Source organism: Fistularia commersonii, chromosome 9 (assembly GCF_037954325.1).
Source record: "Fistularia commersonii isolate RoL2024-O1a breed Wild chromosome 9, RoL_Fcom_v1.0, whole genome shotgun sequence".
NCBI lineage: Eukaryota > Metazoa > Chordata > Actinopteri > Syngnathiformes > Fistulariidae > Fistularia > Fistularia commersonii.
In genome coordinates, this window is record NC_141292.1 from 8,664,375 (window position 1) to 8,684,133 (window position 19,759).

The 19,759-nt window shown below is 36.9% G+C and overlaps 1 protein-coding gene across 14 annotated transcripts in view; it reads right to left on the bottom strand.

Annotated features, from left to right (window-relative positions):
* Window positions 1–19,759, bottom strand: part of fcho2 (FCH and mu domain containing endocytic adaptor 2) — a 59,383-nt gene that overhangs the window by 10,621 nt on the left and 29,003 nt on the right. For 2 of the 14 annotated variants that reach the window (XM_086152284.1, XM_086152280.1), the window contains exons 9-23: window positions 16,009–16,053; window positions 15,497–15,566; window positions 15,365–15,389; window positions 14,880–14,936; window positions 14,319–14,378; window positions 14,007–14,180; window positions 8,628–8,652; window positions 7,980–8,012; window positions 7,309–7,348; window positions 6,202–6,287; window positions 5,117–5,200; window positions 2,270–2,761; window positions 1,814–1,929; window positions 955–1,084; window positions 729–809 (exon numbers count right to left, since the gene is read on the bottom strand). In XM_086152284.1, coding sequence (XP_086008410.1) covers window positions 729–809; window positions 955–1,084; window positions 1,814–1,929; window positions 2,270–2,761; window positions 5,117–5,200; window positions 6,202–6,287; window positions 7,309–7,348; window positions 7,980–8,012; window positions 8,628–8,652; window positions 14,007–14,180; window positions 14,319–14,378; window positions 14,880–14,936; window positions 15,365–15,389; window positions 15,497–15,566; window positions 16,009–16,053 — 1,518 coding nt within the window. Of the gene's footprint in view, window positions 1–728; window positions 876–954; window positions 1,085–1,813; window positions 1,930–2,269; window positions 2,762–5,116; window positions 5,201–6,201; window positions 6,288–7,308; window positions 7,349–7,979; window positions 8,013–8,627; window positions 8,653–14,006; window positions 14,181–14,318; window positions 14,379–14,879; window positions 14,937–15,364; window positions 15,390–15,496; window positions 15,567–16,008; window positions 16,054–19,759 lie in introns of all 14 variants that reach the window. The other 12 variants (XM_086152279.1, XM_086152277.1, XM_086152286.1 and 9 more) reach the window with 9 other exon arrangements.

A 19,759-nucleotide genomic window follows, 5' to 3' on the forward strand; every position in this document is an offset into this window, starting at 1 on the left:
GCTGGGCACTCTATCAAGATAAATAAAAGACTGTACAATGATTCTTTTTTTTTGACATTGGAAATTGTGAAAGTTCTACATCAAGTGTAGATGTGTGCTAAAAATCTCATTTTTGGTTTTGGGTTATGGTAGAATTGGAATATTCATCAATCTTTTTTCTTTAGTGGGAAAAGGAGGAATGAGTAACTTAGCTGGAAAACCCTCCTTAAAAGTCTGTAAAAATACAAGCATCAATGAAAAGTCACTTAAAATTTAGTAACAGATGGCCTTCATGTCATTAGTTTATAGAATAATCTACAAATAAAATACCCAGAAACCTTGAATAAATTAGAACAAAAAGTACCAGAAAGTCAGGAAATGTTAGAGCGGTACTTTTATTTTTCAAATTACGACTTATATATAGAAATGTACAATCAGCGATGCTGTGTGAGGTTTTTTAACATTAAACTAACACCTCCTATTACACTTAAAAACAATCTAAATTTGTTAGTATATCTGACATGTGACCTTCCATACAATAGGAATCATAATATCTATATTGCGAAATGAGATTTCGATTTTTTTCCCCACATTGCCCAGCATTACTCCAAGGCTGACACAACTTCAAAGATGGGAACAAAAAGTTAACAGGGTTCATGAAAGATTCTTGCAAAGTGATGTGTGGAAAGAAGAGAAGATGCCTGATGAGAAATTGAGGATCTGAGGTGAAACAGAGAAGGGAGACTCACTTTGGCTCAGCAAAAAGAAAGCAGAGGGGGACAGCTCTGGGTCTGGAGAGGAGAGGGGGATTGTGAAGGTGTGCTCTGCTCCTGCCAGTATTGAGGGAGGAACGAGGGAAAGGGCACATTTTGGTGAAGAGACAGGCTGATAAGGAGCTGAAGGGAAGGAGAATAAGAAGTCCTGGAGAACGGAGAACATTGAAACAGTGGCGGCTGGGGGGAGAGGGAGGCTTACCGACAGTTGGGGTGTTGCCAGCACTGAGTGAGGCATTTGAAGACAGGGAGGAGGAGCTTTCTGCCCGGGCGAGTGGCGCAGTGGGAGGAGGGCTAGCACTGGAAGTTTTGGGTGGGCTGAACGGTCGTACCTGTATGAATGGAGTTTGTCATTTAGAGAGGGTGTCATCTTGGCAGTGTAACACACATGCCTTGAATGAGGAGTAAGATATATTATATAACAATATTTTCAAAGGGGTGGTCACTTGAAAACAAAATCAGCAAAAAATTAATGAAGGATACAATAAAATTAAAGGAATAATAAATACACCTGTTGGTCAATTAACATATTAACTCAAAGTAATCATCAAATATAAATTGAAAATCTGAATAGAAAGAAAATTGAAAAAAAAAAACACAAAATATCTGCAACACGGTAGTACATATTGTTGTCCTGTAACTCTGATTGATTCTATTCCAAACATACTGCAAAGCCTTCTTTCTTCTGTAACCATAATCAACATCCCATGGAAATCTGAAATTAAACTGGGGGCTTTGTTCCCATCTCCATGGAGATTTAGTCAGGTGATGCAGAGCAAATAGCTTATTTAGGAGAATATATACATAAATAAATCTGTTTAACATTTCAAATCAGGTCTTTAAAGTCTCAAAAGAAAGAGGTTCATTTATTTATTATGTATATGCACACACGGTCATGGAGCTCCAGGTAACAAATGACATGGAGTGAAAAATTGAAATGGGATACTTAGTTTGTCATGCTGAATTGTGAACAGTTTATGTTAAAATAATGTGGATACGCAACAGTGGGTTGGTGCAACTACCTTTTGCAATACGGAATCAAAACGCTTGTGTTTACTCACAATCTCATTGATTCCTGTAAGTTTTCCTGTGGGTACTTTTGGCCTAGAGGATGGCCGTGGTGGCGGTACCAGGGTGCCAGCTGTCAAGGGGGTTGTTGGTCGGTTTGGTACTGGAACTAAACAAGTAAGAATGACTGGTTACTGTATGTTGAACAATATGGGAACCAAGAACAAATAGGAAAAAAAGGAAAAGTAAATAACACAAATGCTTTTGTAAACCATGCAAATCCACAGCAAGAATTTGAATGAAACATAACAAATCAAAACACAATTAAAAACCATTTGTAAAGCAGGCAATGCATCAAATAAACATGTCAGCAAAAAAAAAAAAAAAAAATCCAAACATGAATTGCAAAAAAAAACCAAAAAAAAAACAACAACCAACAAAAGCAATAACATGCGAAATACAAAAACCTCAGGCACAAAACACATTTCTAGCATCATTATTGAGGTTACCATTGGGTATTTTGCCTGATGGAACCCTATCTACAATCTCAGAGAATACGTCAGCAAAACAAGGTTTGCTGTCGTCTTTCGTGGTTGGCGCTTTGCAGTCGGCGGAGTCAGTGGACATGACGGCAGTTGATTGGCTTGAGTTTGACTGTGGCTTCTGGTGCTCTTTCAATGAGGAACCAGGACCCTGACGGTGAGGTGGTGCCATATTATCACTGAAGGCGATCCACTGGCACTGGGACCAGGATACGGAAGAGAAGGCGTCAACGCTCTTTGGAGGGCCGTTGTCTCCTGGGCCCTTGATGGGGTCAATTGGCTCAGTGGGCAGGGTGATGGGAGCGCTCTGGGCCCTCGCCGGGACAGGCTTGAGTGCTTGGAAAGGGTTCTCTGGTGATTCCCAGGGAGAGGATGTGGATGAAGAGAAGGAAGAGACATCCTTGGATTGCTGGCTTGCTGCCAGAGGGGGAGGAGGCTCTTGTTGTGGGACAGCATCAGCTGAAGGAGGGAATGTGATCGAAGGCAGAAAATTTCCAATAGTAAATCATTTGTGTGTTTAGTCAGCTCCAAAAAAATAAGCAGCAGAGTGTAGTGACCACATGAAACCCTAGCTAAAAAAAGGAAACTTTTTGCAAATGTCACCTACAAGCCATTATTTCATTAACAAGATGAGAAGATAGATGCCTTTGACTTATGGAGCCTGAAATCTCCTGTTATATTACCTCGGTCAAAAGTTAAATAAGCTGCTCTCACATACAAATAACTAGTTCATTCACCATATAATGAAATTATGTGAAGTTACCGTAAGATTAAAATTTCTAACAGACCAAAGGTGAACATCATTAAGAAAAACAAGCATTTTAAGACTGCTTTGAAATCATTCCGTTTTTGAAATCTGCATATATCCTGACAATTTGATCCGTTTGTCATATGCTAACTCTTCTGACAGAGGTGCTGAGTCCAATAGCTGCTCCCCAGAGGTCTCTGGGAAAAATGTTTCTGGAAATGTAACTGTCTCACCTTACTATTTGAACAACAACAAAGAAAAGGCATGATGAAGAACATGTACATGTGGGCATATTGGAGAAAGTGTATTGTGTGCTTACTGAATCCATGTGCTGTTATTCACCTGATCCCCACTGCATATACTAAAGAGAGAAGGGTCTTTTTTCTTTCTCCAATTGGATCAGGGTCAATTTCAGAAAAAAAGGCAAGTTCCTTGAAGTTACATTCTAGTTATAAATGCAGTATGTTTTATTTGGAATTGCCAATCTGACAATGTGCAAGGTTATGAGGTGGGAGGACTTGCAAAATTCACAAGGGTTAGTCCATTACCTCAGTAATTGGGATACAAGTTAGTGCGAGAAGATACAATCTATGAGGTAATATATGTTCTGACTGAACACATTCAGTGACATATGACTTATTTGTGTGCCTTTAAATCTGAATATAATGAATGTCTTGTCAAAAAAAAAAAATTACCTATATGAAGTTAGTGCACTTTAAGAATTAAAACCGTATCCAGTGGCGTTATTGTCATGATAAGAAGTAATATTTGAGCACTTTAAATGTAAAATGAATGGGCAATCCTTTACCAACATCTCAAACCCTTAATGAAGATAACAAATTGATACCTAAAATGTTGTATCTTCATAGAATCTCTTAAGGTTAACATCAATCAATGCATATAATTATATCTTTCTTGATTTTGTGGGGTGGTAATATTAACCATGCAGGGTTTTTCAATATCAACTCAATGGTAAAAAAATATGAGAGGACATTTCAATTTAACCTATTCATAGTTTGCTAGGTTTACACCAGCGATTTGTTTATTTTCCAGAACATACAATCAAATTCAAGCAAATTTCGAAGAGATAAAAGGTAAGACAAATGACGATAGACAATCATTCTTTTGGTAAACTTTCAGGATTTTTCAGAACTTGACTCTACTAAGGGAGATGTATGAGGCTCTTTAGATTTATGACATGCCATAAAAATACAATTTATGAGTTAGTATAAGGAGCTAAAATAACAAGAAAGAGGATTGTAACACTTCATTTACTTGGTCATGCCAGAAAGTCAAGCTCCAATGAAAGAAGGGCCTTGCAACATGTCATGGTCATTTGTTAAACATACACTATGTTTGTTGTAGGGCTGGTTTGTTTCAATTTATTGTCTTAGTTGAAGCAGTTCACCTTGGTCTGACCATAATTTTGATGAACTTTTGGCCTTGTCAAATAATTTAATTCTGTAATATCAGTACAAGTGGCACAGCAATAGCATTTGTTTTTGATTTGTTTCAGTTTTGTAATCATTTGATTATTTGAACATCTCATGACATAAATTTTATATGAATAACTTGTGAACACTGCACTATAAAATGCACAGGTTATTTATTTTACACACACACACACACACACACACACACACACACACACACACACACACACACACACACACACACACACAAGGCACTTACCTTCTAAATGACTGGAATATTCTGGGCAATGGTTCTGACATGAGTTTGTAACAGATTCAACTGCTCTAACACTAACTTATTTTTCTGCCTTGCCTTTCATATTACCTCTCACACGTTTAATCATGTTTACACTATAATTTTCTATTTCAAAGCTGTTATTTTTAACATTTAGAAACTTTGATTCACACTGTTATAAATTAAATATGAAACGTTACAGACATGCATTTGAGAAAATGAACATTATAAAAGAAAGTGTAAGTTAAACAAATCATATATGAGTCCAACATAAAATGTCAGGGATTGATACATTAGCCTCATTCTCCTCAAGTTTTAATTCAAATTAGTGTCTGATAAATTGGTCACACACTCTTTACCTGATGTCTCTGGGAGAAACACTTCTGAGTCATTTATCAGAAAAGATGGAGATGGAGGGACGGAGAAGAAAATACAGGCAAGGTCTAATGAAAGCAGGTGAAAAACAAAACATCAAACCAATAATACATCATTAAACTTAAACTTGGATGATGACAAAAAAGCGACAATATTGAAATTTACAGATAAAAACAAAAACAAAAACAAATGTACCATATATGCTAAATAATATAATATGTGATGAATACATTTTTGAACGTTCCATCTTTTTGACAGCTCACAAACGTGACTTGATTTATAGTGTCACAACACAGAGACTTAACAGACTTTAAGCAGGCATTTAATTCCCATCACCACATCTTTGGCTGACTACTTTGTGATGCTCTTTTGACTTTGAAGCTGAGAGATTTCACAGTAACGAGACACTGTTTGACAATATACGTGCAAGAGGGCTTTCATAGTCAGGCCCCTGACCTCTGCGAGGTGCCAATTAACGGTGGATTATGCTTAGCTTAGGCAATAGGTCAGAGCTGATGTCAATTCTCTGAAACACTTGTGTTATGCATGTAAAGAATCACAGTGTCTGTCCAATGAGCAGGAAAGTCGGGTAAAACAAACACCATACGAGTATGACTTTCAGGGAGCTCTGAGTAAAACTGTACTGAATAAGCACATGGAAGACACAGTCAAGGTTTGCACAACTGGACCATAAAATAGCTTGAAAAAGCCGTCTGCCTTAATTCCCTAAAGTTAAGCATTCATCAGACTTCAGGGGTCACTTCCTGCAGATGGGATTGCCTTCTGAAGAACATCTTACAAATGAGTAGCTTGGAAAAAGAGAGGGAAGGGATACTGAGCATCGAGAGATGATGGGATTAATAGGAAAGCAGAAAATACTGAATGAGGGATTTAACTGAAAGCCTGAATAAAGTGAAGTACATTTAGAGCATGGCTGCCCCTTACGGGTATTACATTTCTGTTGCCCAGAAAGCGTGGCCCTGCACAAAGATTAGCAAAGAAAAGCAAAAATCTTATATCCTTGAAGAAGATATGTGCAATCAAATAAACTGCAGTGGCGAATGAGTACCTGATGTTGAAGACACTGAGGAGGAGGAGCCTGCTACAGGAGTTGGGCTGAATGGGTCCAGAGATAGAAGGTCATTGTTTGTTAGTCTATTACGAGAGAGAACGAGAGAGATAAATAGAGAGATAGACAAATATATAGAGTGAGTGAGGGTGAGAGATTTTTAAATTAATTCAGGATTTTGTAAACATGTAAATACAGATTTTGTGTTTTTTTTTGTGGATAAAAGAAATAACGGGAAAACTTTTATCCCTTTAGCAATTTTATACCTCCAAACTTTTTGTTTAGTTAATTCAGCTTTAAGTTATCTCATAGCATGCATAAAGTGTGTTTATGCTGCATTAATTGAACAACAAATTACCAATTTCAGCATCAACTTCGTTATTTGGAACTAGCCCTGTAGATGAGCAGTATTTTTTGGTCTGTTAAAGGACACAAGCATGAACTTGTGTTACACTGTAATGATTCTGAGGAGAGATGTCACAAGACAAGACTGATATTTGCATCAATTGAACCATGCCTCCGACGCCAGGTTCAATTATACGACCATAACTGAATTTGTGTAATGATAGTAAGGAAGTACCCCCACTTTTGAGTTGGTTTTCATAGTTTGTACAAACACCCTTCAACTGAGACACTGAAAGATGTTTACATCCCAGCATTTGGACCAAAACTCAAGTATAAACATATTCATCAAAGCATATCAAACAGAAACATAAAGTGAAAAGGAAAAACATAAGGGGCAATGCAAGTCATACATATCCAAAAAAAGAGGATACTGTTTATGTAAACATTTTCACTCATGTTATCTCAAAAGACGGCAGCTCCGCAAGAAAGACAAAACAGATAAATGAAAATAGCAGATAGTATCTGCAGTACATAATCTTCAGAAGTTTTGCTTTAAACAAGTTCTTAAGCCTTGTGAAGGATGTTGTGAGACTGTTACAGCTGCACTGGAATGCTAGTAGTCAATTTTCCATTTGCGGGCAGAAGGGGACGTGTCCAACAAGGTATTAATACATGCACAGAAATGTAATAAGAATGGCAATCCTTTCAGGACTTTCAGTCGTGGCAACAGAGCGACGGAGAAAGTTTTGAGGTCTGACTCACTCATATGATCCTGGTCCTCTAGTCTTTGCCAGTTCATCACCTGCAGTGGGAGAAATCAATTACTTAAATGTGCACAGAGTGGCGGTAGTAAGTACAGCGCTAGAGCAAGTAAAAAATAAAGTTATGACATTGGGGGTTGGTTTTTCACCACCATTTTTCCAGTACATTTGCCAAAAGTAATGTTTAAAGAATATCACACCTTAACCCAGAAATATAAACTGAGGTTTTGCCTGGACAAGTCATAGCCACCATCTGCCACAAAAAGTTAGTCATATATTTGCTTTCAAATCAAACACATTATTTGTGTAATTTCTGAGGTTAAACTTCTTGTCGTGGAACCAACACTTTAAAACAGGGGAGTGATTTTGCAACTGAAAATACAATTTCGCTGTTATTTCGTGCCCCTGTCTAAAGTTTCAAAAGTTCCAAAAGCAGTCGGAAGCAACGCCAGATGTCAGAGCGCGGCCTTGAGGGGACCCAGATATAAAATCACTGGTGAGAGATACTGGGGAGTTTGAAAGCGAGGACAACAGCATCAGTGATGTTAGCCGGCTGAAACAGCTGTGTGAGAGGCTCTCGTGAGGGGTACAAGGTAAAGACTGCAGCACATATATTGATGGGAGAGGGAAGGCAGTGTTATAAGCCACCTACTGTAGTGAAAACATACTCACCAAGACCCTTAGCCTTAGAAACTCCTGTGATCCCTGAGCGTATGTAGAGTATACAGCTATCAGTGCAGTTACTTTTTACAAACTCAGTTTTAGCAGCAGAGTGAGTATACAGTAAGTATTACTGCCATTGAGCAACATACAAAGACTTCATGTCAGAGAATTTGAAAAAGAATAAGTTAAACTCCTGAAAATGACTTTTTGGATTAATAGTCTGGCCTTCTCAAAACTGTTCGAACCTCAAGGCCTATGATGAATGACCTGTAAGTTTAACTGTGCCTAAAGCATTTCTTGAGCACTTTGGGAGACATAAACTTCAGAAAAACACTGAGAACAGTGCCAGTTTGCAGAGAGGAAAATATCATTTCTGACATGTCAAAATACTAACAGCCAATTAAGCAATTAATCTTATTTGTGCCATAGGAGGGGAATATAACTGAAGCTCCCATTTAGAGGCAAGTACAGCTTTTTGCTTTTTCTCAAGATATGTTATTTTTGGCTTGGTTTCTGAATGTTCCTTCGCAAAGACAACTTCTTTTGAAAACAAGTCCTGCCAAGCAAAATGTAATGGAGAGGATGTACAGTCAGCTCCCTTTACAGTCTTCCAGCAACACAGAGATACATAGGGGTCAGAAAGACAGAAATACTCACTGGACTGGTTCCTCCTCATCTGTCCCTATAAACAAAGACGAACATTAATCAGTGACTGACACAGAAGGCCACCCACACATGCACAACAACTACAGGCCAGCTCAGAAAAGCATCTACAGTACAACAACATTGCATTAAAGACAAATAAAAGCTTTTTTTTTTAAATGTATTTCCTATTTTATTAATCTACATACATTATATTTTATATATGTAATTTCATTAAATCCAGAAGGAGGATGGATAATCAGTATGATGTAGTTAGTTGAAAAAAACAAACAAACAAACAAACAAGCTGATGTTTTTATCAGATGCAGTTCCTTCTATATTAAATACATCTGGGAAAATCCAATAAAGGCAAAGTTTGCATTTTATATTCATTTATGAAAAGCTGTTTCCTTACAGCCAAATTTTGAATTAAGCAAACATGTAGTTGTATAAAAAAACAATAATAATATAATTATATACATAGTATGTTGAATATTTAATTTATGTATGTCAATTTGATGTGCCCTGATATACATTTTGTTTTCATTACTAGATTATAAAACACATCTGCTATATCCAGGATTATGAATCAGTTTTTCCAACACTACTATTCTATTACAATAGGAATGTCAAAATTCACATAAATATTGATATGCAATCTTTTTGTATCACATGTGTATTGACTATTGAGGGAGGTCACACTTATATTTTCTTTATATGACTACCATAGCAAAAACAACAGTTATATTTGTCAAAAATTCGTGATGTTTTGTTTAAGATTATTTTTCATAGTTTTAAAGATCAGAATATTACTCTTTTGCCTCAGTACAAATAGATGATGTGCAATGTAATAAATTTCGAGATATTTTTAATCCAGAAAAAAAAGTCCAGCATGCAACATCAGTAAGTATTAGAAAGTTTAACTTCTGAACCTTACACATCTACTTGCCTCAAAGCTTAAGACCTGGTTCTTTCTTGTTTGTAAATACGGATGATTTGGAATATATGAAACCACAGTAAAAACATAAAGAAGCTTTTAAGTGTTGAAGATTATATTAATTATTCCCACCGGCAAAAGAGAATTTCCCACTTCAGAGTTAAAGACAGTAAATCACAGGACTCCCCTCAACTCACACATACCAGACGTTAAACCTAGGGTGAACAATTCAGCAGCTCAAAACTGCATCTAAGCCCATAGTACGATCAGTCAGGGACAACAGAGAGCAAGCCCCTCAACACTTCACACAGCCCTTTCAGACCGTAAATCTGCTCTGTTATGCTGCATAACACAAGATATGCTCTTGAGGGCCACCAAACCGATGGAAACTTACAGCATCAATTTCAAAAGAATGTATTTCTACAAGGAGAAACGTTGGGAGGGTTGTCAGGGGAGAAGGGGAGAAAGAGAAACAAAATGGGTTTAAGGAACACAGCAACAGCATTTAACCACCGTAGAGCTGTAAGGCCAGGGTTTAGTCCCACAGGCGCTAAGCAGCAAATGGGTTCAATTATGGCTCTTGCTGGCCACACACACACACACACACACACACACACACACACACACACACACACACACGCACGCGCACACGCACACGCACACAACAACATACATGTAGGCATGCAAAGAGCCATATATAGAGCCATATATGTGTGTATATATATATATATATATACACACACACACACACACACACAAATATATATATATATATACACACACACATACATATATATATTTATATATGTGTACATACAAACAAGCATATGTGTGTAAAAAATGTTTTTTTATCCACAAATTTGAACACACAAATATAGATTTTATGTACAAACATACATTTAAGTATGTATATATTTACATACATACACACACACACACACACACACACACACACACACACACACACACACACACACACACACACACACACACACACACACACACACACATCCATAGCTAAAAGGAACACAGTGGAGGGTTGCAAAACGGGAAGAGAAATGAAAGAGACAGGAAAATGAGCTTTGAGTGGAAGAAAGAAATTCTCTCAATAATTCACACCATATGATGCAACTTCTGTCATCGTCTGTTAACTTACATGTATGGCTGTTTTGTTAATAGACATATGAATGGTATTAGGCCTATTGATTTTTTTTTTTAAAAAGGGTTTCCTTTTTTCCATTACTTTAATTGTATACCAGTATATCTGCCATTGCATACGGTACCAGTATGCAAAATCAGATATCGTTGTTACTTGACAAGTTTTTAAGAATTTTGATTATGTTCTTTCCCCAAAGGTTTGCCTTATTTTAATTAATAAAATTTCTGTGATTTCAGTAGATCTCCTGATGTTTCTAAATTAAGTGTTTTTTCTGTGTTGACTTGCTTCTTTAATAAATCTGTAAATTCTATCTTACAAACCAATCACAAAAAGTGTAAAATTGGAATTGCTTTTGGATATTATTTATATAATTTCACATTTTGCATATCCATGATTTTACTACTTTTTACATTTATACACAGACAATTTTAATTAAAAAATGTTTGCATAAAAGAGATTAAAAATAATTTTCATTGGGTTGTTAGACAGACTTTAAGGCTACAAAAGCCCTCGTTGGTTTCAAAACACCACTCATGATAGTCAAAGGTGTTAAAGGTCTTCACTTCTATCTGGTTCCATAAAGTAGAAGAAAAACATCCTCTATAAATGTATCTTTACTATTAGAGTGGAAAAAAGAAAACATTTATAAAACTAGGCTACTGAGTCCATGAAGTATTCATAAATAACCACAACAGAGTCCTGTCAGGATCATGTGGGCTCCAATAAAAAGAGGGAAAGCAAACAAAGGCGAGGGGAAGAAAAGATGGAGCTACAATATAAACAGTGAGAAGCACGGTGGTGAAAGCGGAGGAAGATGCCATGAGGTCTGCTGAATGTGAAGCCGGAGAGTGTGGCAGGTGAACACACAAGACTCCCGGTATGACACCGAGTGAGCCCTCTCCGCCCCTCCATATAAACATTTACAACAACAACAGCTCAGTAGGCACAGGATGCATGTTTGCACACAAGCTGTGGTGGCTTTAAATTTTAATGCTGGCAGGTATTTTCATAGAGCTGCAGAGAGCAGCTCAGAGATTGACTGATGGTGGGAGGACAGCGGCTGAATGAAAGGCTCCATGGCTGAGACCGCGATCTCAGTGGAGTGCGTGTTTGTGTGTGTGCCTCTGCCTGCCGCAAAGGATTCTCTTTAAGTGTCTGCAAGCAGAGCTGTGTTCATGTGTGTTAGTCTATGGAAAAGGCCAACAACATCAGATACTTCACTTACAAAATATTGTTCTTGAGTTCCTCATATTTTTATTTTTAAACTAGAAGTACACTCAGTACAGTACGCAGGACTCTGCCAAAGCCAATAGCCCACTCTTCTATTACATGTAAATCCGCAACTGAAATGATTAAAACTATTGGCATATATTTCTAAAACTGGCAGGCCTATGAATTTTCAAATTTTTCAAAATCACAAATTAATCATATATATATAACGGAGACATCTGTGTATATGACAAATCACTATTTAAACAATTTAAACACTATTTAAATCTTCAAACAACTTCCATACTTTTCTTTATAAAATTAAAGTTGAACTAAAACTAAACTAAATTTTATTTCTAAAAAAGAACACCCTTACAAATACCAACATTCAAAACTGGTTGAAAGACATTTGCATATCAATGTTTTGCTTCATGCACAATGCAAGATGCAATAGGCTGAGAAAAGAAGAATTACTTTGATATTTTAAATGACATTTTCAGACAAAAAAATTACAATAAAACCATCAATGTTATCGTAATTGCAAGATATTTCAAACTCTTACTAATATATTATAAGCATTGATGGCGTAGTTTTTGATGAGACTATTGATGAGCAGTTGGGTTTGCTGTATATTAAACATTAACTTCAACTATTTTCCTAAATTTGTAAAACGAGAACTGCATTTACAGTCATTTACAGTTATAGGTATAGTTGGTGAACAAAATTTTATTTGTCAATCATTTTTTTCTTAAACTTTCAAACACCATTTCTAAATTCTATAGGCTGAAAATTCGGCGATGGTGAAATTCTCATGAGAAGTATAAACCTGCATTCATACAGGTTCATTTGATATTTCCTTAAAGATTGATGCTAATGTCAAATTGACATATTTTCCAATGCTGAAACAAGCAGGGAAAAAAACAACAATTCTAGATTTGCATCAAATTTAGAGGGTTTTACTTGGCTAGTGTCCAACCTCTCCACCAAGATTCAAAAATAATCCAAGTATTTTTTGCAAGATTTTGTTGACAGATACACTAACAAATGAAAGTGAGAACATAATATCTTTGGTGGAGGAAGAAAGAAAACAACCAAAAACAAAAAACACCAAAAAAAAAAAAACCCAAAAGAGAAAATCTAGGCTGCTTAACGTGAAACAGCATTTCAAATTAAAACCAAATGCAAAGTGTGTGCAAACAGGAACAGTGTCAGAAGCCAGTGTGGATTGAGAAAGATTGAGACACGGCCCATATGCCTTTCCTGTGTAAATAAAATAAGCTTAATGAAAGAGTGACTGATGGAGTTCTTCCACAGGAAGGATTGTACTGTTAAATGGAATTCCTATCCACCCCAAGAGGACATTCTCCTGTTGCCCTCTAGTGTTACAAAAGACAGACTTCCACTGCAGCCTGAAGGACAGAAACAAGTTTGTGTGTGTTTGGAATTTTTTTGGTATTTAGTATGTTTTTGGCATGTTATGAAGCCATGACACATCAAAGTCTAGATTTTGATGGGAGGACTCCTGGAAAATATATAAAACATTCTTTGTCCGATCCTATCTTCATCCTGCAAAGTCACTGATCATTAGACCAGACGGTTGGAAAGCTGTAGCAAAAAGGAAAATTGTTCGCATGCGGTCTATTTGCTGCCATTACCAAAAACATTCTGGCTTCTAATTATATCCTCTATCATGGAAACCTTTCAAATTAAACATGCACTTGTACTAAAATGTATTATTTTAAATGTTCCTTGATCAGAACTAATGTTGGAGTTTGATTTATACAGGGTATTTACATTTGTAGCAACAAAACTGAACTACCATAAACACTCTTAACATTCTTTTAATAACAAAGCTATATTTAATATTAATTGCACAGCAACTTTAGAGCGTTAACCTTCTTATGTCTGTGTGTGCAAATGCATACTATTTATTTGTCACTATATGACGGCTGCATTATTAAGAAAAAAAACATCCAATACAAAGATCTGAAAACTGCAAAAAGCAAGTCTTTAATTTCAATTCCAGACTTGATTTATGAAGATAGGAAACAAGAACTGCAAATATGAACAAATATGAGCAAAGGCCTACCGAAGTCGATGGAGACAGGATGATGTTTCCGATGGAGGCTTTAAGCTCGTCAATGGTGGCTCGGTTCTGATGCGTGCCATTGTTGGGCTGAACGGGTTTGATTTCTACATGGAACTTCCTGGGCTCTTCCTCATCTTCTGAATCACTCGATGAGTAGAATGAATTCTCTTTGGCATGTTAGGAGGAAAGGTTAAGGAGGCAATATGCACAGTAAAGACATTACCCACGACGCTGTTTTGATTAGAAACAGCAAAAAGATAGACACATTATAAAAGAATACATTCTAGTTAGATTTGTTAAAGTGAAAAGGATATCATTTTCATTTACTTCTGGTCTGATACAGAACCCATCTGCATCAACCTGGGGGACATTCTAAAAAACACAAACAGAAATAACAGCATTGGTTAAGAAAATATGGTCACACCTATTCTCACAAATATGAACTATACGTTTACAGTGTATCGCTGCTAACTATGTGACTGTATTGTCCATCTCTACTTCATTTCACATTCATTCACACATTCAATTAAAATTTGGCGACTGAGTTTTGAATCAGAAAATTATTTTAGTTCCTTTTCCTGTATTAAAAGTTTTTACATTCCTTCTGTAATGTGTAGACATTTTCCTAAAGTCATCAGAGCCACTAACTTCGAATTGGGTTTGACAATATACAGTATTATCATGAATTGAATATCTCCTTAATATGATATTGGAGTGTGGACTTCTTTTCACTGATTAGATCTGATTTGCTTAATAAATAATAGCAATTTGTTACCATAAAATATCCTCACAAAAAAATAATAAACGAATTTAAAAAGGGTTAAGAAAAATGTCCTTAAAATGTGTGGTTCTGCATGGATTTGGTTTCCTTACAGCATTCTGAATGTCGATGGCCCCATAGTATCCAGGGGGAGCACCATTGGCAGTGTTCTACAAGCATAAAACAGAGGGTAATGAATGAATGAATGAGCAGATCTGCAAAACAAACGAGAGGGAAAAGAGAGTGAGACAGCCACATGTTAAAGTAGTAAAACGTATAACAGGTTAAAATGAACATGGATCTTTTCTACCTCCTGCTGTTTGAACTTAAAATAACATACAAAAATGCGGGTGAGGGGGAAAAAAAGGAATAAATAAATTTTTTATCACTATACATGGAAAATCAAAAGAAAACACAATTCCAGGGCAAGTTTAATTTGCTGTGACATTTCTCTCAGAAATGGGGTTCTTGATAATTAAGGCATTACTGTCATTACATTTTGCACCATTAATAATCTCATGACAATCAAATGTAATGAAAGCTGAGGCCTTAGTTTAAACAGCATTATTTGTTAGCTATTTGCATAAAAAATACTTACAGCAGTTTCAACTTCAGTAGACTCCCTGAAAGACAAAATGGTGAGCTCCAAATGAGCAAAAATATTTGTTATGGAAGCAAACAGAAAATAATCTGGTGAAGGTGCAGATGCAGAGGTGAAGTCTTTGCTTACGTGGAGTCTGTGTCCTTGTCTTTCCTACGACCTGGGATGCCAAAGGTTTTTCTCTTCCTCGGTTTGGCACCTTATGACAAAAACATTATTAATCTTGTGTTGAGTCAAGGGTATAGTTGTTTCCAGTCACATCTTTACTAATTCTAAAATAAATTAAAATCCTATTTTAATGTCATGAAGATTCATAGCAGATTTATCAAGGGGCCACTCAAGCATAAAAATGTCAGCATAAGTAATACTAAAACAACATTGGAAACAGGAATTTTATAGCTAACATTTCTTAAACATAATGAAAACTTGCCTGTTTCATCATGGATCAGGTTGATTAAAGAACGTAACAAAATTGAACATATATGATTATTTTCTAGTAATTTCAAAAAGGGCTCATTTGAGGGAAAATGTGGCAATTTTTCAGAGATACAAAACTCTTGAATAGCTGCACTCTGGATCTTGCAATGCATATCTGTTGAATGCATTTTTAAATTTGTTTTTTAATATGTGCAATAACATACCTTCAGTAGCAATAGCTGCATTGCACTCCTCAAACTCAATGGGTCCTAATGAGACAAAAAAAATCATTTAGGTTCATTTGGCACAGAAAGGGTCAATGACCCACTCCTGTTAATGTTGTGAATCCGCATCACGCAATAATTGCACACACCCATACACACACACACACCACATAAACATTCTGTCAAATACACACCATGCAGTCTGGCATGACAAACAGAGTGTGTATACAAACAGGGCTCGGGCTGATCCCACGGGGCAGACGGGGTCAATAGCGGAGTCAAATATGTGTCTGGTGGCTCTCACAGAGATGCAGCAGTCCCTTCTAGAGGTACAATGTGCTATGAAATGTCATAATTTGGAGACACATAAAACCAGCTCCTGGAGCACATGAATTCAAACCCGTACATCGATTCAAAATCAATACAAAGGCCTAAGGGCTCATTGTCAACAGCAGGTATGAAGACTAAACTAAGCTAAAACTAAACCTTCCCACACATTACACGCAGAGTCACTAACCCTATTACAATAAGACAAACAAGTCCAAGATTACATGCAATGAAGTGTTTAAAGCCGCATGGACAAATCTGCTCACAGGCTTAAGGGATGCCCTTTTTGACTTCTCTCTGGCAGACACAAAATGGCCAGCAAAAAGAAGAAAGATCATAAAATAAACAAACATGATTATGAACACATGAGTCACTGAGATAATCATCTCAAATTAACAGGCTGAACTCTCTAGGCGGAAGACCATGATATCACTTGGAGCACAAGCAGCCACGGATTTAAGAAATGTAGCACAAAATTAAGAAATGAGAAGATTTTATCCAGATTGATATGATGAGAAAAGTGAGCGCTTCCACAAAGTTTATACCCAATGTATTTTTCATCAGTATCAGTTACACAAATGTATCTCCAAAGGCCTATAGTTAGAATGTCATGCTTTCAAATAGCCTCTGGAAACAACCTTGTCAACGGTTGGAGCATTGACCTACACACACACACTGCAAACACACAACATCATAACTGTAGAAACATGCAATTCAATGCATGTGTCAATCAATTAAAAGCCATATTTTGGGCAATTTATGTGTGTGTCTGTGTGTGTGTGTGTGTATATATATATATATATATATATATCATTCTTGAAATACAGTCTTTTCAATTGCAATAATGAGTCCATTACAACAGTACCCTTGCCAAGGTTTATGTAATATTTCCAAATATATAAATGATAAGAGAATTAAGCTCATAAAACATATCATGACCAGTGTTTCATTTGCATTTTCATACATTCATTACTGAGATGAACAGGAGAAGCTCAGTATAGACAGTGAAAGATAAATGCCAAAAAAGCTTAAGCAAAATAAAACATTTGTCAGGTATTTGTTCAGCGCTGCAGATCACAAAGGACCTGTAATAATCTGATGTAAAGTGCTGAGTTCTCGGAGAATGAGATGAGAATGCGGCATTGAAATTACTATTAATTTTTTTTTTAAATCTAACATGATTCTTCTGAATGCAGCTATATGATTTATTATTTGAGATGTCAAACAACTACAGCTACTAAGTACATCTTCAGTGTAGTTCACTTGCTTGATTCCTGTGCAAAATGACATTTTCATTGTGAACGTGACCTTGTGCACCCACCTCAGTGCTCTAACTGAGAGCTCACTGTATCTTTGGTTTAAGGTCAGGAGATGCAGTAGGTGTCTCTGCTATGAGCATACTGCAGCTGACATATTTTCAAGTTCACATTCTAGCTCTTTCAAACAATTGAATTTGAACAGACCAGCAGTATGAAAGGTGTTTGTTTTTTTCCATTTTATGAGGTTTGCTTCACAGTTAGCTCTGGCTTTTGGGAAGAGGCTGCAATGGAATTTTCCAGAGAAATCCCTAGCAGGATTATGAGAAAACTTCATCCGCCCTACTCCTGGCAAGAGCGTAGATCAGGGGTCTCAAACCTACTGCCCTCAACTGGGATGATATTTTGTGGTTCACTACTTGATCTCAAACTTTAGTGTTAGTGCGACCCGCACATTTTTCTCACCTTGCTAACATAACTTCTCACCATCGCCTAGGGCAGAAAATATCATCCCATGTACCGCAGATTTGAGACTCCTGGGGGAGATGCTGACTGAATTATCACTGTGCAGTTTAAATAAATATTAAAGTACAATTGCAATACAAGAGATACTAGAATGGTTTCATGGAATATAACTATCAATCAAATGAGAGCAAACTGGAGATTTTGACTTGCAAGCGCAACTAAAACCAAGCTTCCACCCTTGCTGATTAACATCATCATATTCCTTGACAGCAGAGTGTGCCACAAGTGACACAGCCAATTATTTCAAAGCTGTGCTGTCGGGCTGCTTCATCGACCTGTGACGTGGCAACACATATATATGTTTATAAAAAGATATAATTGTTATCAGCTGCATTTTGTAAGCTAATATTGTCCAAGCTGACTAGTAACACTCAAGAATGGCTGATCAAAAAGTTTGGAGAGCTTTACTGGTAGAAAAAAAATGACTCGCTGAAATAAGCCAACCCTTTTATTGCGTGACCAAAAAATATTAGGTCTATGTTTGCGATCATACCACAGAGACTGCGTATAACTAGAGAGCCCAACAGCAGGCAAGAAGAACAGGAGAGAGAGAGAGAGACAGAGAGGGAGAGGGGAGAGAGATGGGGCAAGGCCCTCTGGCACTATTTCCAATACAGTTACATGCCTTGACCTGAAAAGAACAAAACTAATGATATTTTAACTGAAAATATATGTACAGTAGCAGCATGTCAATGCTCCCTCCCAAAAGGATGCCAGTCGTGAGCAACATTGATGCATTGTTTGGCGTGTGCAGGGCTGAGCAAAGCGCAGGGAAGCGGCGAGTCACGAGAGCCGTGCATCACACCAAGTGAAGTGGATAAAGTACAACAATGACTGATCTACTCTACTGTGCAATATCGGGCCTTAAGCGCCGGTAAATACGCAATGACAGCTCGGATGACTGTTTATGCGTCTGCTCGTGCACGTTTCATGCCAATCACAACACAACACAACACAACACAACACAACACAACACAACACAACACAACACAACACAACACAACACAACACAACACAACACAACACAACACAACACAACGCAACACAACACAACACAACACAACACCAAAATCTCAAGGGACAGGGGGACATAGATACTGATACTAAAGTCATCCTCATCTGTTTGCTTCACAGACCTCAAACAGCTAAGGGTGTTTAATCTCATGGCACATAGACCTTAAGCCCATTGCTTAGGCTTATCAATAAGGAAAAAATACAGTATTTAGAGGCTCAGGCATCAATATATGTCATGATATCTACTTAGGGATGGCAAATCAAAAGTATTTCAACAGTGTCTTCTCAGGGAACAAAGCTGTTCAGTTATGTTTTCATTTAAATGCCTTGGAAATGCACAGGATCATAGAATGGAATCACTCATCTTTAAATATTATTCCTTCGTTATCAGGTCCTGGTGACCTACCTGGTAACTTTGCGCATATTGTTTCAATAATTTCCTGCTAATTTCCTTCTGCATTATTTTGATGGTAGTTTTTTTAGGTCATATTGATCTTATCTCTACTCTAAGTACTGATGTGCAACATGTGTACAGATGACTAACTGGCAATGACAATGGAATTTTGTAATCATTTAAAAAAATTCTTAGTAATCACAATTCCTTATTCTGTAAAAAATCTTCACCATGA